Raw genomic sequence first — 17,477 nt, forward strand, 5'->3', positions numbered from 1 at the left:
TAATTACCTAGTCCAATCTCTCGTTTCTAACTAGGAGAAAATTGAGAAAACCCTGATTTGGGCCAGGTTATATAGTCAACGGAGTGGTAAGTCAAGACCATGTTGTACCCTCTTGTCCAATAGTACTAATTTATGACAACTGCTGCCTCTCCAGCATTAATTTCACAAAGACCAACATTTCAAGTCTCTAACACCTGTTGGCTTTACTGCACGACTGCCCAGGTTTCAGTCCCAAACACAGCTTTCTCTACCTACGTGACCTTGGGTTAATTACTTAAAACTGTATCTCAGTGTCCTTCTCCACGAAACAAGGATCACAGTTCTTAGGGTTGTTAGGAAATTTAAATGATTTTATACATGAAAGTATGTGGCACACAGTAATACCCAATAAATTTTTAGCTGTTATTCCCTCTTTTCTTGGAACTACTTATGCTACTTCAAAGAACGATGGTTTTTCCCAAATTGAAATAAATACAAGACATTTGATGTGTTCATTTACTTTAATAACACTACATTTACCATGTTATCACCATGGAATGTAAATTCAGGTTAGACGAGAATTCACAAGTACAACAAAGCATTCTGTGATATACCAAAGTTTGTATAATGTCTGACCAAACCAGCTTGCTCATCAATGACTTCCATTGTAGGGATTTTATTTAGTTGATGATACTTTTGGAGAAAATAAACATACTGCACACATTTAAAAAGTGTTTTTCATTTACCTTTGCATTAGCACTTAAAATACATGTTTCAAAATAATTTAAAATTATTCTAATATAACAGCAGCAAAATATAATTCTACAATTACTAAAGAGCTAAAAGGGATCCACAAGTTAAGTTACTCTCATGTTTATGATTCTAAAATAAATACTACTTCAAGGTGGCTCTGTTACCAGCTTTTTAGTTTTGGTTTAAAAACACACACAGACTTGCAGGGAGGTTTATAATGTTGTATTCCATGCACTGTTCTGAAAGGGTTCCTCAAGAGCCAACCAGCCCTTAAAACAGTACTCAGTCCACAAGGCCGTCAGAAAGTTACATTAACTGGGGTAAATAGGATTCCTACATTACATCAAAAGCATATGATATTCTGCAGCAACTGGGAGCATTTTCAGGATTGCCATGTTGTCTTCTTTAGAACTAATTTCAACAGAAGAGTTTAAGAAGGTGGACAGGTACCACTATCAAGTGTATTTAAAAGTGACATGTTTCTTTTGTGCTGGTCTGACTCCCCTGAATGACCTAGCTAGTGAACTAGTCACCAGTAACTTGGTCACCAGGCAAATCAAGCCTGCAAGAAAGGAGGCCAATTTTCAAATTACCATGTTCTTGTCTGACCCAAACAATTTATTTTCAGCATAAACATATAACCTCAATATGAGATGTCTAACTAAAGCAAGCACCACCAAGACGACCAAGACAGCATCTCCTCTTCTAAGGTTTAGGTTTCCCCCAGAATTCTTGATACAGGGAATAGCCCATACCTAAAGAGAAAGAATGCTAGTTAAGCATTTAAAATTTTTCTTCAGTATTAGAAAATTAAAAACTATTCATAAAACAGCTAAAAGTAGCACTCTTACTAGCATATGATGCTTAAAAGGAAAACAAGACCCTAGGCTGCTTACATTCTTGCTTTCTTAAATAATTCAAATTTCTAAAATTCTTTTTACACAGTTTCCGAAGTATTTTCAAGACTAGTATGATTAGCTCAGATGGCTAAAATATCAATATTTATCTGGCAACTTTAAAAGGACTCAATCTTGCTGTATAAAGCAGATAATGTCAATGAATTATAAAGCCTACAAAAGCATGTAGTATCTTTTCCACCTTGAAAAACTCAATAAAACAGCCATCATGTCTCTTCCAGATGATGGATCTTACTACCAACCCTATTTGCATATATAGACTCAATGACATTATAATGGGCATTACTATCTTTTCTCTCTTTAAAACCTTAGTAAGATTATTCATCATAGAGTAAAACTATACCACTACTTGAACTATTTTTATTCATTCAGTTTTTAGGTGAAAATGAGTAGTGATATTTGCAAACTGCTTCAAAGTCAGTTAAAAGTATCTACCTTGTTTTACTTACAAAGAAATCCATTCATGGGGAACCAAAAATTTGAAAATGTCCTGTAGGAACCTACCAAGAGTCATTGCTCCCACAACAAAGCCTTGGGCTGCCACACGCATGTGGATCAGGTGAACAGACATTTTAGTATGTCCCCTGCTCTTCAATCTATATAATCCATATGCAACAATTGCTGCAAAACCTGCCATTCCTGTAAAAGAAATACTCACAAGTTATGTCAGATACATTGGGGCAGGGAATCAAGATGAGTTTATTATCAATCGATGTTCTATTTTTTATAAGGATGCTTTAGGAGACCATTACCCAGCTAGCATATGAACTGAGGTTTTAATCCCCACCCCGATTCAGAATTAAAAACTCAAAATTGGTAGCAAGCAATAGCAGATCTAGAAAATCAAGATCATCTTTGAAGTATGGGCTTGTGAAGCCAGTAAATAAATTCCTTTAAGAGTGCTAGGGGAACTCTTCTCTGTTCTACTTCCATCCCTGAAGGAAATCAGTTAAGGGAATGCAGCAGAGACTGTAATAAACCACAACTGTGAGTTTATAACAACTCTTGAGTCTTGTGAGTCCTTGTAGCAAATCACTGAAACTGATGGTCGTCTTGGGGTCACAACACATTCACTGAAATAAGTCAATAAAATACGATGTCTGAATTCGGAGAAGAATTTTTACGAGACTTATACCAATCTAAGCATATTTCAACATATGAAAAAATATTAAAAAATAAATGCTTCATCAGGAAATGCTTGATGAATGAAACAAGCTGCCCACACTTCTACTGTGTTAAAGCTTATTAGACCATCAAAGTCAAACTTACCAATGGGGACAAATGGTGCCTCTCTAGCTTTTCGGATAAGTTTAGATCCCTGATCTTCATCATATGAAGAAAGAGAAATATCTGTGTCGCTTGACATAGTGATTGAAGACTCTTCCTGAAACAGAATTTCCATGAGGTTCTGCAGTTAAAAGCATACTTTTTTAATAAGATTATTCCTTTAAGTAATACAAAAAAAAGCCAAGATACTAGCCAGATTATATGAATAACAGGGCAGGGTGAAAAAAAGATTAATTTCCATAACAAAGGGACCAAGGCTCCATTCTCCCTTTTCTGTCTTTTTTTTTGGTAACACAGGAAGCTAATAGGCATTTCATCACAGTAAAGTAATAATTCAATTTCACCTTAGTCATGGTCACTACATACTTCGTTCTGACTGATCTGCACAGATGATAAACTTCACCCGCAGATTGAAAAAAGGGAGTCACACATAGTATATAAGTGCACAAGTATCTCTGACTGATGTTAATAACAATACACTGTTGTAATTGATATCAGTCAGATGTCATTTACTGCTGCTGCTAAGTCGCTTCAGTCGTGTCTGACTCTGTGCAACCCCATAGACGGCAGCCCACCAGGCTCTGCCGTCCCTGGGATTCTCCAGGCAAGAACACTGGAGTGGGTTGCCATTGCCTTCTCCATTGTGTGAAAGTGAAAAGTGAAAGTGAAGTCGCTCAGTCACGTCCGACTTGTAGCGACCCTATGGACTGCAGCCTACCAGGCTCCTCCATCCATGGGATTTTCTAGGCAAGAGTACTGGAGTGGCTTGCCATTGCCTTCTCTGATGTCATTTACAGATGACATCAAAAAGTTAACTGCCAATCCCATTATCTGTATAGTCTTAGCTTATGAATTTTTCATGTGCATCACACTCCCTCCAGTAATAAATGGCTCTCATTCAACACTTTGCTATTCAAGGGGTTTAATAGTAATCAAGGTTCTCAAAGAAAATCCAACTCTAGACGTGAGGCGTAGGGTTTAGTTTGAAAAGTGAAATTGTCCCTCAAAGCCTCCATCCTCACTGGGAAGAGTACAGTTCTGTCATCTGACAGAGAAGAGCTTAATCCAGATGAGCTGTACAGTATCACACAGATAGAATCAATTAGAACTAGGGCTTCCCTGGTGGCTCAGCTGGTAAAGAATCTGCCTGCAATGCGGGAGACCTGGGTTCGATCCCTGGCTTGGGAAGATCCCCTGGAGAAGGGAAAGGCTACCCACGCCAGCATTCTAGCCTGGAGAAGTCCATGGACTGTATAGTTAGTCCATGGGGTTGTAAAGAGTTGGACACGACTGAGCGACTCTCACTTTGACTTTCTCTTCTTTCTTGTGCTCCATTACTTGCTAACTAAATGAACCCCTACTTTGTCTGAGCTTTTATTATATACAAGGTTCAACAAGCTCAAGGTTCAGGATGCTCATTATATATTTCAAGAGATTAAAATGTAAACACTGAAATAATGTTTCAGAAATTAAATTCTTTTAAAAACATGCCAGAGTATGTATACTTTGCAAAGAGCATAACAGACAGAATTTAGAGTGTGGCATCTTTTAGATAAAGTTTGGGAAATTTCAGAGAAATATTTGAGCTTGGCTTTCAACATACTACATAAATGAGGACTTCCCTGGTGGTCCAGCAGTTAAGTCGCTAGGCTTCCACTGCAGGGGGCCCGGACCCTGGTCTGGGAACTAAGATCCCACATGCTGCGTGGTGCAGCCAAAAAAGCCCAAACAAACAAACCCCAAGATATTACATAAATTGACTAGATGGTAAGATTAAACTATTTTAGGCCAGTATATTTATTAGTTCCCTTCATAATCAATCTAAACTTCCCAAAGGCAAACATTTCAAAATCTTTCCTATTTTACCACAATTCCTTCTTCTACCTTCCTCACCAATCCCACATTCTAATTAAACTTATTGTTTGTTGAAAAATATTACTTCAATATTTATTCAACTATTAAAATTATTCTCAGGCAATTAGGAAAAGTTAGTGAAAAATAACAATTACACACATTTGTAGAGTTTCATCAGTAAGAAAAATATCAAGCTGTATCTACATAAGTGCTAATTTCTCTTTTAATTGTTACATTGCTCAATGAAAGAACACATGATAACCTGAGTAGGTTTTGGATCCTTGCGACCCCAAGAAAAAAAACCACTATATATGACAATCCATTTTTAAAAACTAGCACCTCCTTTTGCAGATACAAAAGCATGTTTTCTTCCTTTGTCCTAATTTCTAGATAACTAATTGTCCAACAGATCAGGGTAGCAAAAGTTCGCTTCTCCTTCCTTGCAGCAGTTTGTATGGATAGGCCATTTGACCTGGCTTTCAGAAAGTAGTCCCTGGGGTAAGAATCAAGGTATGAAGGAATCATGTAGTCATTATTTGTCTTAAGTGACTAAGGATAATTTGTCTCTGATACAGAACACCATGTGTGCACATTTCAGCATAAAAGAAAGGGGAATATTAAAAGTCCAACACATCACAAAGTTAATTTGTTATTCTATGGTTCAAATTCTATTTCTATCATGACATATATCTATAAAACTCCCTGAGTGTAAGATTTTAATAATTCTCTTCCTGATCACCTAGAAGTTTCCCCAAGTATTCATGATTTACAGCCATCTAAATAAAAAATGGTTAACTTTTAAAGTATCAGGGTCAATAAGTATAAGTCACTTGAGAATAAAACCCCAAGGTTCAATCCATGCCAGTAGCCTTATTTTACAGATGGAAAAAGAAAGCTTATGAAGGGTGCAATAAACTGCTCAACAACAGGAATCTCTGACAGGGCAGGATTAGAACCCAGCTCTCCTAATAAACAGTTGTGGGTTCTTTTGATTGACAATATATTGCCAGATCATTTGTCTTATTATGCTGGTGTACATTTTATCTGAAAAAATGGAAAATCCATTTCTTAACAGAAGCCTGCATCTCCTCCTTTGAATTGTGAAAAATGTCTGTCATGCCCAAAGTTAAATGGAATCTTCTTCCCCAGTGACGTAATTCATCTAACAATTTCAGCTGTAATTTGAATATTTTTTCCCCTAGCATCACTTCTGGACTTCCTTTATCATTTTCTTATCCACCCACAGCAACTGACCCAGATCTGCCAGAAAGTTGAACATGTACAAAAGGAGGCACCTAAAACCAGATAACACGAATTAGTCTGTAAACTAAGATACTACTGAAGACCTTTCCAAGTGCACCTAGCAGAGGCCTAAGGTAACAGGAGCCGCTCCGCATCACGTGATGTAAAAAGATTTAAGGATCTTCACAGCTCGTCATTTTTGTCACAGGAGCTTCTAACAATGGATTTCAATTTTCATTTTGAACCCGTCACTGTCAGCCCGTTTTAAATGGCTGCCAAGTCCCCACCCCAGGAGATTCTGATTCAGATGGTCTGGGGCAGGTCCCAAGGAATCTATATTTTAAGAAGATCCGTTCAAGAGATTCTGGTGCACAGGGAATCAAGAGAACCACTGATGTACAAAACTCAAATACGATTGTCATGCTGGGGCCTGGTACCACTTATACATCACAACTTTTCATCCCAGGCACTTCTGGAAGCATAGATTCCATCCATAGGGATTACCCAGAAGAGGGGAATAATTGATTCCCGCACCGGTAAAACAGGCGAATAAACCTGCCGAATCATTTCGACTGCTCCCAATTCTAATCCTGTGCTATGTTTTGTAATCTCTAACTTGGCAGGTTTACTTTTGAGGAAGAAATGTAAATTCTGTCAGAGGCGCTTGATACAGGCCCTGGTCCTTACCTTCCTGAGGCGGAAGAGAGTCGCCAAAGGTGGAACAGAATACCGGCCCGGGGAGAACACGAAGCCGATGGCGGGAAGGTCGTGTAGTTTTACGCCCTCCCCTCAACCCTTCAACCTTCCTCCCCTTTCCCTTCCTGTGACCTTGTCAGGACTCCATGGCCGGACCGCACGCCCTCCCAATCCCTCCTCACCCACCCGCTCTCAAAGAAGTCCCGGACACGCTCGGGACAACGGGCTCCGCGAAGTCGGCTCCAGCCCGGTGCCTCCCCAGATACATCCCCGAGCCTTCCAGCTCAGCCGCGATTCGCTCTACAAACCTTTTCTGCATCCCCCCATAGGTTCCGTACGCTCTCACCAGCCCTCACCGGCACCACGAAATGAGGCCTGAGCCCCGCCAACCAGACTTCGCCCCTTTCAGCCCAGGCATCAGCCCCCTCTCCCAGTCCCGCGGCGCCAACCCTCCCAAGGTGCTCTCGACACGGCCTCTCTTCTCCCCACTCCACCGCTCGGAATCACTCGACCCCCAAAGCCCGCCTGCATCACTTACAGACAACTTCAAGACGTTTCAGGTTCCTACCGTATTCTGACCCCACTCCCGCACCCGCCGTCCAGCCGGCTTCTCCAGGTCCCGCCTACGTCCGGCCTCAGCCAATCAGAAACCAGCAACGGGCACGCGAGGGTCGGGGCGGGTGGATGGGTGCGTGCGTGCGTGTACGCAATGGGTGGGGTGGCCCAGAGAGAGCCCCGGATTGGCTGGGGCGACGTGCGCGGGCGGTGACTTCTCGTCGCTGGCTCTTACGTACGGATTGCATCAGAGGTGAGAAGTCGGCTTCTTAGGAACGGCGGAGGACGTTCGAGGGTGCTTCTCGGCCCTTGGCCGGGCGGAGCTTGACAGTAGCTTCGCTGTTTTCCTCTTGGGAGGTGGCGGCAGCGAGCATCCGCGAACGCAGCAGGGCGGGGCTGAGGCTGAGAGGGTTAAACCGCGGCGGGTCCTTGAGTCTCGGCTGCGGGTGAGGAGGGGCCGCCGGCGGCTTTAGGGCGCTGGATCCACTCTCATGCCCTGGCACTTACCGGCCGCGAACAGGCGCTATGGGCCTCTGAGCTTGGCGCTTACACTGTAGTCGGAGACAGCCATTCATTACAAGCACGGGTGACTCCATACTGACCGGCGTGGTTTGCCTGAGGAAAGAAGGCACAGGCACCTTGTAACGGTGAACTTCCTGGGACAGAACCCGTAATTTGTTAGTAGATCACTCGGTAACTACCTGGCGAATTGGCGCAAAGCATCAAGCACTGCCATGAGGACTGCTAACTAAACTAAAATCTCTGGCGATAACCGTGAAACGAGGCAGACTGCCAAGTGCTCTAACCCACAGGTAGAAGCTCAGTGTCATAGGCTCAGGATCTTGAAAGTCTTTTGTCTCATAATTCAGACACAAGTAGAAAACATTCCCTTGTGGCTCATCTGGTAAAGAATCTGCCCACAATGCGGGAGACCTGGGTTCAGTCCCTGGGTTGGGAAGATCCTCTGGAGAAGGGAAAGGCTACCCACTCCAGTATTCTGGCCTGGAGAATTCCATGGATTGTATAGTCCATGGGGTCGCAAAAGTCGGAAACGACTGAGCGGCTTTCACTTTCACTTCAGGCAACATTCATTCTGAGTAGGATAAAAACTCCTTACCTTGGTCGTGTGGAGTGCTTTCAGCTCCTTGCTGGCACGTGTTTTGTCAGGTTCGTGGCGATATCTCCCTGAACACTGTCTTTGAGCTCTGGAGGGCCTTGGTAATGTTAAAAGAAGCAACAGTGGATACAAAGGGCTTTAAAGTTAAGTCGGAAGATCAGAAGTTGATTTAGGGTAATTAAAACAGTAAAAGAGGGACTTATCTGGTGGTCCAGTGGCTTAGAGTCTGTGCTCCCAAAGCAGGGGACCTGGGTTCACTACCTGGTCAGGGAACTAGATCCCATATGCAGCATCTAAGGCCCAGTGCAGCTACATAAATATTTAAGAAAATAAGAGAACGTGAGATTTGAAAATGAAAGCCATATTCATAGGTAATGCAGAAGTCATCAAGTTCCTTAATTCTGGAAATACAAAGGCTAACTGCAGCAATGACCATGGCCTATTCTTTGAATCAAAATAGTGTTAAGTTTGTTTACTAATTTCTAGAGAATGGGATTTGGAGTCAGGCAGACCAGTGCTAGTCCCAGCTTGGCCATATACTAACCATGACTTTGAGCTTCACTTTCTTCCTTTGTAAAAAGAGGATAACAGTAGTAGTGATTAATGAGGAAACACATATAAAGTGTGAGTTATTACTTTAAAAATTCCTATGATATGCATTGTGCGGAAAGAGGCAGACTCTGCCCTACTTGTGTAAGAAATTATCTCTTTCTGATTAGTATGTAGAAACCAGAATCTTGGTAAATGGTAATGATAACTATCAGACGATATAGAAGATTTTAAAAAGATTATTCTGCTATTCTTTATTCAGTACCATAAGAAAACAATAGTGACAACTGATTTAACTATTAAGATTTTCATAATACAGACATTATTATTTTTAATGTACAACATATATTGTTTGATTCTTACTCTGTGTCATTTCAAAGAATAATACAGAAGACTAAAAAAATTCAGGTTCTCATGTATTAAATTAATCTACATGTAGTTTATAGAAAGGCAGCCCAGGAAGTGTCTGCCAGTTTGGGCTAATTTCCCCTCTTTAGAGAGTCTCTCTAACTTTTCATGCTCCAAGGAGCTGTCCACATATGATCATATCCAATATAAAAGAAATGCGCTTCTAAACTCAGACGTCTGTTTAGGTTATGGCTCAGCTTAAAGCTACGTAATCCAGTTTTAGACATCCTTAAAAAACATTGTGTGATCTTTGTGGCATTTTGTCTAAAACAAATCTTAAGACTTTTGAGAAAAATTGAGTATTGAGTATTTTAAAAATAGAAATGAGAGTCAGGGTCACCAAATACTGGACATGTATATTGTGCCTGGTGCTGTGCTGGACTCAGAAATTAGACTCAGTTCCTTCCCTGAAGTAATTTATAATCTGATGAGGTCAAAGGAATAGGCGTAGAAAGCAGTCTGTGAGAAGTGCTTTGAGTGGAAATCCAGGTAGATACCATAGTGAGTGAGCTATTTCAAAGTAGGCTTCTTGGGACTGGGGCTTGAATGTGTGAACTTTGAAGGATGACTAGCGTGTAAGTAAACTGGAAGAATATTCCAGGAAAGGAAACAGTGGGTGGAGGAATAGAAGTAGACTGTGGAATTGTAGTTGCAGTATGAAGGACAATAAGTGGGGAAAAAGCAAACACTTGTGACTAAAGCACAGTCAGTGAGTCATGGAAAGTAAGCTCAGTGGGGAGGACCTTTAATGCTAGTAAAAGAACTTGGACAGTATTGTATTTGTTGGCCCTTGAAAGTTTTAGAGCTGGATATTTACAAAAGCTGAGTGTGTTTGAGGTATTGAAAATTGAATGCATTAGAAAGGTACTATCAGCATTTATCTGCCAGAAAGCTAAAGGCTGTTCAGTTTGTGGCTTGTAATGTTCTTTGTATTGAGGCCACAGTCTAGGTCTTAAGGATGTGGAAGGCAGCTACATGCAGTAGTGTCGTTCCTCTACTACCTTGGCAAGGCCTGCTGCTTTAAAGCAGTGATAGTCCATACAGACCAGTGCTCAGGGAACATTGACCAGGGTCCAGGCCATCATAAAATTCCAGACTCTGTAAGATGGCTGTAACTGAACTTATTCTCTCCTGTCCTCCCTGCTGCTCTGGATACTCCTTTCTTATATGCCGGTTCAGTTCAGTTCAGTCACTCAGTCATGTCCGACTCTTTGTGACCCCATGAATCGCAGCATGCCAGGCCTCCCTGTCCATCACCAACTCCCGGAATTCACCCAGACTCACGTCCCTGGAGTCAGTGATGCCATCCAGCCATCTCATCCTCTGTTGTCCCCTTTTCCTCCTGCCCCCAATCCCTCCCAGCATCAGAGTCTTTTCCAATGAGTCAACTCTTCGCATGAGGTGGCCAAAGTACTGGAGTTTCAGCTTTAGCATCATTCCTTCCAAAGACATCCCAGGGCTGATCTCCTTCAGAATGGACTGGTTGGATCTCCTTGCATTCCAAGGGACTCTCAAGAGTCTTCTCCAACACCACAGTTCAAAAGCATCAATTCTTTGGCACTCAGCCTTCTTCACAGTCCAACTCTCACATCCATACATGACCACAGGAAAAACCATAGCCTTGACTAGACGAACCTTTGTTGGCAAAGTAATGTCTCTGCTTTTGAATATGCTATCTAGGTTGGTCATAACTTTCCTTCCAAGGAGTAAGTGTCTTTTAATTTCATGGCTGGAGTCACCATCTGCAGTGATTTTGGAACCCCAAAAAATAAAGTCTGACACTGTTTCCACTGTTTCCCCATCTATTTCCCTTGAAGTGATGGGACCGGATGCCATGATCTTTGTTTTTTGAATGTTGAGCTTTAAGCCAACTTTTTCACTCTCCACTTTCACTTTCATCAAGAGGCTTTTTAGTTCCTCTTCACTTTCTGCCATAAGGGTGGTGTCATCTGCATATCTGAGGTTATTGATATTTCTCCTGGCAGTCTTGATTCCAGCTTGTGCTTCTTCCATCCCAGCGTTTCTCATATGCTGGTACTTTCTCTTAAATTCCCTGACTTGACTGGAAAACCTGCTTCCCACTCCATTAACCAAACATGAAACCTGGGTAAATCCCTGATGGTACTTCTGCTTTTGTGTACATGCAGCCAGTGACATGTGGACAGATAACTGGATGACAAGGGGCCAGCGCTCTAAAGAACTGTGGCAGAGATGAGACGTGTCTTCACTCTCAGTAATGTGCTCTGACAAACCTGGCTAAAATTTGCCCAATTTCTGTATACAGTGATGTCAAGAGGATTATTTACACAGGAAAGCACTTAAACAGCTCAAATAAGGAAATACATTTGCATCCTTCTAGGTTTGATGCAAGACTTTCAATGACAATATTTTCTAACAAAAAGCTGTGTGGTTGTCACTAAAAAATGGATCTTGGATTCACTGCAGCTCCTCAGAATTCCTTTTTGTTCTTCCTATTAGTTGTTTGGGGTGCGTGGTGGGTAGGGAGAGGGGCAGGTGGAGTGGTGGGTATGTAACTTCTCTAGATGAGCTGAAGGCCACCTGCATCTTTCCCTTGTGTTGGAAATGGTTGGATTTGGAATTAGTACAACCATTTTGTCTTAAAATTTGATGTAATTTTATATCCCATATAATTTATTCAATATGTCTTTTGGTAGAGAGTGAGTAGACAGAATTTGGTGTCTTTAGCATTCAGTTTTAGGTAGTTTATATATTGATTTTAAAAATTAGAAAATTTATAGTCTCATATAAACTATGTAAGTGAAAAGGTTGACTAATTTTTATTATCTGTATTTATACAGGTAATTTGACTAGATTACACAAAGAATTGAGCACTGGAAGCGAAAAGCTGTTTACCTGTTTACCTGGAAACAGCTCTTTCCACTAGAAAGGATAAATGTGATTTTCTACCTGGGCTCCCCAGCTGGCTCCTGGTACTTGGTATGATGGAGAGTCCTGTGGTTGTGCATGAACGTTGGCTTGCAAGCACCCTGGCAGCAGAACCTCCATTATGTTTCCACCACAGCACTTGGTGGTATCCTGCCCATGGAAAATGTTGGTTGAATGACTCAAGACTGTTTCTCTGCAGAGGTGAGTACGAGAGTTCAGTAACTCTGGCTGCATTTCTGCTACTGGACTGTGGTAGCTGGGCAGGGGCTTTGGGCTCCTGTGGCTTCTTCTTCTCTTGATCACCACCCCATAGACAGTCTCCCTTTCAGAAACCTCCTCTCCTCTCCCCAGCTGCCTTGGGTACCCATTGGCTCTCTGCTTTCCCCGACTCTGTCTCTCCCAACGGCGACTTAGGGCTAATTTTACAAGTCTGATAATTCTCTGAGAATGAGGTGCCTCTTCCGGAACGCACTGCCACACTCAGTGGCACTGCAAGTAGGTTTTTATTGACTAATCTCCACTCTCCGAACCATTTTGCCATCACACTGATTGTGAGGCACCATCTGTTTGCCTTGATGACTTAATGAATTGAGGGCTTATGGTGTAGCTGACATCTAAACCAGATCCGTATCTCAATACAGACAGGATAGTGGTTTCCTTTGCCAGAGACGATGGACAAGTATTTTATAATTCTGAGAGAAAAATGGATTATGCAAATAGACACTTCACCCAAATTGGTGGCCCTCATTACTCTCCCTATGCTGATGCTTTTGTTTAGGGACAGGGACGTGCCTGCCCTGTGTCAGGAAAAACCAGAAAAGAAAAATTATCTGTCTGACTCAAATTGAGTTTTGAGTTTTACTCATGAATCAGCAGACAAGTGCTAGCCGTCAAAGTCCTCCTGCTGTTTTGTTTTATGAGAGTCAGAACGGTTTTATGAGAATGATGAGTATTAAAATAACTAGATAAAATGAGCTTATAACCTTGGTCTGTTGCCTAGTATAGTATGGCTGATTAGAGGGAAATTGCAAGCTGTGAGATGGCTAAGTATTGTGTCCTGTGCAGATTGTGATTGCTTGTGAAATTAGGTAAGCTGTTGCTTAAGGGGAGTTCACCAACAGTTTTAAAAGACCTATGACCACTTCTGGCTAATTTGCTCTTTCATGTAGCTGGGATCTGGAATCCTTGTGGTCTCTGAGCTATTGCTTGCCTTGGGCCGGTAAGGGGACGAGGTGGGAGGTGGCGAGACAAAGGGCAATAGGGAATGATAGTTAATGGGTATCACCCACATTGGGCATGATAAAAATGGAATTGATCTGGAATTAAAGGTGATGGTTATACAACTTTGTGAATATATTAAAACCCACTGAATTGTACACCTTAAAATGGAGAATTTTATGGTATGTAATTTACCATACCATCTGTTTGTCTTGGTGACTTAATGAATTGAGGGCTCATAAATGTGAGAGAGTGTCCCTGGCCTCCCTCTTACCTGTAAGTATCTTACATTAGAAGTAAGCAGCACCAGGGACTTCCCTGGTGGTCCAGTGGTTAAGACTTTGCCTTCCAGTGTAGGGGCTGAGGGTTCGATCCCTGGTCTGGGATGCTAGGATCCCACATGCCTTGTGGCCAAAAAGCCAAAACATAAAACAGATGCAATATTGCAACAAATTCAATAAAGACTTTTAAAATGGTCCACATTGAAAAAAAAAAGAAGCAAGCAGCACCACATGCAGCTACCCAGACAGCCTGCTGTACAACACCAGCACACGCTCAGCACCTCCCATTCTCTGGGCAGGATGCTTCCTTCATACCTGATGTTGTCAAGTGTCTGATCACTAAAACAGCTCGATCAAGCACATATTGTCTTCACTTTACACATGAGAAAGCTGAGGTTCAGCATGGATAAGTAAGTTGCTTATGTTTCCATAGAAGCAGAGGCAGGATTTGAATCTAGTCTTGTTTAGCTCATGCTCTTTCTGGAAGGTTCCATTGCCTGTCTGTACTTTCTTTTCCTTTTTGTGCCTGGTCTCTTTTATTACCTTCCTTTTCCACTGTTAGAATCCTTATCAGTCACAACTTTTGTTTTGAAATATATGTGTAGTTATATCTATGTGTAGTTATATCTTTGGACCTAGTTATATATCCACATATATATCTATGAAATATATGTGTATGTATAGTTATGTCTCTATATGTATGTATATATTCACAAACACATGCACTTTCATATCTGTATATCCATATTTATAGATATTTATATTTATAGTATCGATAAATATTTATAGATAGACACAGATACAAATAAGATGAGGAAAACTATACCTCTCAATATTAATGATGGTTTTATCTGAGTAGTAGGATAATAATTTTCAATTTTCATTTTTTTCCCTCTGTGTTTTTCTGTATTTATCAAACTAAATTTATTTTGTTATTGTGATCAGAAAGCAATTTTTAAAGTCTTTCATATCCTTTCAGCTTCATATGCCACTATTTTTGTGAATAAAATCTTTCCTGATCTTTAAACTGACACTACCCTGTTGTTGTTGTTGTTGTTTTTTTAATCACACTGTGTGGCTTGCAGGATCTTAGTTCCCCAACCAGGGACTGATCCCAGGTCATGGCAGTGAAAGCACTGAGTCCTAACCACTGAACCGCCCAGGAATTCCCTGATGCCACTCCTTTTTCTTTTGAAACACACTGCCTTTCCCAAGAACTTTGTATTTTCTTGAGTCATTTATAACATTTTGCTTTGTATTCTGGATAGCTTGAGTTTCTTGGAGCCCCACTCAGAGAGGAAGTGTAAGGGAGGCTCATATAATAATACAAAAGGTAACAGAAGAGTTTTGCTCCAGTCTATCCCCATGAAGAAAGCTAGGATCTTCCTGATACACCTACCATATCCCAGTCTTAAATCTCTTCTCATGTGATCGTAGTTGTGTTGTGTCTCCGTTACATTGCTGTTCCCATGACATGAGTCAGTTGTCATGCTTACTTTGGTGTTTATGCGTGATTCTGTCCCATCTCCTATTACTTAGTGATAAGCTGCTGCTGCTAAGTCCCTTCAGTCGTGTCCGACTCTGTGTGGCCCCATGGACGGTAGCCCACCAGGCTCTCCCGTCCCTGGGATTCTCCAGGCAAGAACACTGGAGTGGGTTGCCATTTCCTTCTCCAGTGCATGAAAGTGAAAAGGGAAAGTGCAATGTGAAAGTGAAGGTGCTCAGTCATATCCGACTCTTAGCGACCCCATGGACTGCAGCCTACCAGGCTCCTCCGTCCTTGGGATTTTCCAGGCAAGAGTGCTGGAGTGGGTTGCCATTTCCTTCTCCGAGTGATAAGCTAGGCACCATTATTCCATCAGGCCCCACGTGGTCCAGGTTGTGCCTCTGTTCTTTGTTGAAGTTGGAGAAGGACGTCTCTTCCCACCCAGGTTGTACTTTGTCTTTTCTTTTTAAAATTTATTTATTTGGTTATATCGCGTCTTGGTTGTGGCACGTGGTCTTAGTGATTGCAATGAGAGGATTCTCTAGTTGTAGCGCATGGGCTTAAGTTGTCCTGAGGCATATGAGATCTTAGTTCTCTAACCAGGGATTGAACCCAGGCTCCCTGCACTGGAAATGAGGAGTCCTAGCCACTGGACTACCAGGGAAGTCTCCTCTTTTTTCTTTTTAACTTTAATATATTTTATTTTGGGGTTTTTTTGGCCGTAATGAGAGAGGTGTGGGATCTTAGTTCCCTGATGAGGAGTTGAACCCATGCCTCTTGCAGTCTTAACTATTGGACTGCCAGTGAAGTCCCTCTTTTTTCTTTTTTAACATAGGAATTTACAGCGATACATTTCCTCCTAAGCATTGCTTTCACTATATCCTGTAAATTTTGTGTGTTTTGTTTTAGCTGTCTTTCATCTCAAAGTATTTTATAGTTTCCTTTGTTACTTCTTCTTTGACTCATTGGTTACTTAGGAGTGTGTTGTTTAATTTCTGCACAATTGTGAATTCCCTAAATTCCCTAATGTTGATTTAATTTAATTCCACTGTGGCTGAAGAGCATACTTTGTATGAGTTGAGTTCTTCTAAATTTATTGAGATGTGTTTTATGGACAGCAGCCCACCAGGCTCCCCCGTCCCTGGGATTCTCCAGGCAAGAACACTGGGTGGGTTGCCATTTCCTTCTTCAATGCATGAAAGTGAAAAGTGAAAGTGAAGTCGCTCAGTCGTGTCCGACTCTTAGTGACCCCATGGACTGCAGCCTACCAGGCTCCTCCGTCCATGGGATTTTCCAGGCAATAGTACTGGAGTGGGGTGCCATTGCCTTCTCCGAAATTTATTGAGATGTGTTTTATGGACTAACATGTGGTCTACCCTGGAGAATGCTCCACGTGCACTTGAGAAGAAAGTGTGTCCTGCTATCACTGACTGGGGTGTTCCATCCAAGTTTTTAGGTTTTCACTTTTTACCTGGTAAAACACTGTTCATCCTTTGAGTCCCAGTTCATCCCCAGGTCCAGAGGATTTCATCTGTCAAATATTTCTTCATCCATCTCATAAGCAAGAATGTTCAGTTTCCTCATTTGAACTTCTCTTTCCCATAACTGTGATTTCTGGATATGCCAACACCCATAACTATGAGATAGCCTTCATTACAAGTCAGTCTTTCTACACACCCATGTTACGGGGTTTCTTTTGTGCAGGCACCAAGTCTTCACTGTATCTCCATATCCCTGAATATGGAGTATTCAGGAGTAACTTAAAAGCGTGCCATTAAAAGGATGAGCAAATTTGGGCGTCATTGAATACCTTTTAAACAGTGAACCCTAGGCTATGTACTGTCAAGAGTGGAATGGGAAAAGAAAGGCAGTGCACTCTGCCTCTGGGGACCTATAACTTAGTTGAAAAGATAGTATATCTGCTTTAATACACTTTAATACACAAAACCTTTAATACATGGTCTGATGAAGTGCCAAGACAAGGGCTGTAGGAGTCGGACTTCTCCACTTTTTCTCTTTCTCTCTATGCACAGGAAAGAGACTCATTGAGTTGTGAGGTTGAAATAACACTCAGGACTCCTGATTTCCAGCTGTGAATCAATGTGAAATCCTCTGGCTGCCGATCACCCAGCCTTCACTTGGATACTTTCACCCACAGGGAGAAAGCCCAACACTCCCCAGTCAGGACTTATGATGGTTGTTTGCTAATTTGGGGTGGTAAGGGGAAG

At 41.7% G+C, this 17,477-nt stretch overlaps 2 protein-coding genes across 4 annotated transcripts in view; one reads left to right on the forward strand and one right to left on the reverse strand.

Annotated features, from left to right (window-relative positions):
- Positions 1-1,329: 1,329 nt before the first annotated feature.
- Positions 1,330-7,356, reverse strand: HIGD1A (HIG1 hypoxia inducible domain family member 1A). 3 transcript variants are annotated; one of them, XM_005891080.3, is made up of 4 exons: positions 7,267-7,356; positions 2,919-3,033; positions 2,154-2,288; positions 1,330-1,487 (listed from the first exon to the last, which is right to left on the reverse strand). In XM_005891080.3, the coding sequence occupies exons 2-4, from the start codon at positions 3,013-3,015 to the stop codon at positions 1,438-1,440; spliced, it is 282 nt and encodes a 93-aa protein (XP_005891142.1). In that variant the 5' UTR covers positions 3,016-3,033; positions 7,267-7,356; the 3' UTR covers positions 1,330-1,437. The 3 variants fall into 3 exon arrangements, with proteins under 3 accessions (XP_005891142.1, XP_070215132.1, XP_070215130.1); XM_070359031.1 differs by having other exon boundaries at positions 7,297-7,325; XM_070359029.1 differs by lacking the exon at positions 7,267-7,356 and having other exon boundaries at positions 2,919-3,052.
- A 206-nt stretch (positions 7,357-7,562) lies between these two features.
- Positions 7,563-17,477, forward strand: part of LOC138984626 (atypical chemokine receptor 2-like) — a 48,829-nt gene continuing 38,914 nt past the window's right edge. The window contains 2 exon segments of the mRNA XM_070359028.1: positions 7,563-8,095; positions 12,177-12,465. Of these exon segments, the coding sequence (XP_070215129.1) occupies positions 12,318-12,465 (148 nt within the window). The 5' untranslated portion in view covers positions 7,563-8,095; positions 12,177-12,317.

Source organism: Bos mutus, chromosome 22 (genome assembly GCF_027580195.1).
Source record: "Bos mutus isolate GX-2022 chromosome 22, NWIPB_WYAK_1.1, whole genome shotgun sequence".
Taxonomy (NCBI): Eukaryota; Metazoa; Chordata; class Mammalia; order Artiodactyla; family Bovidae; genus Bos; species Bos mutus.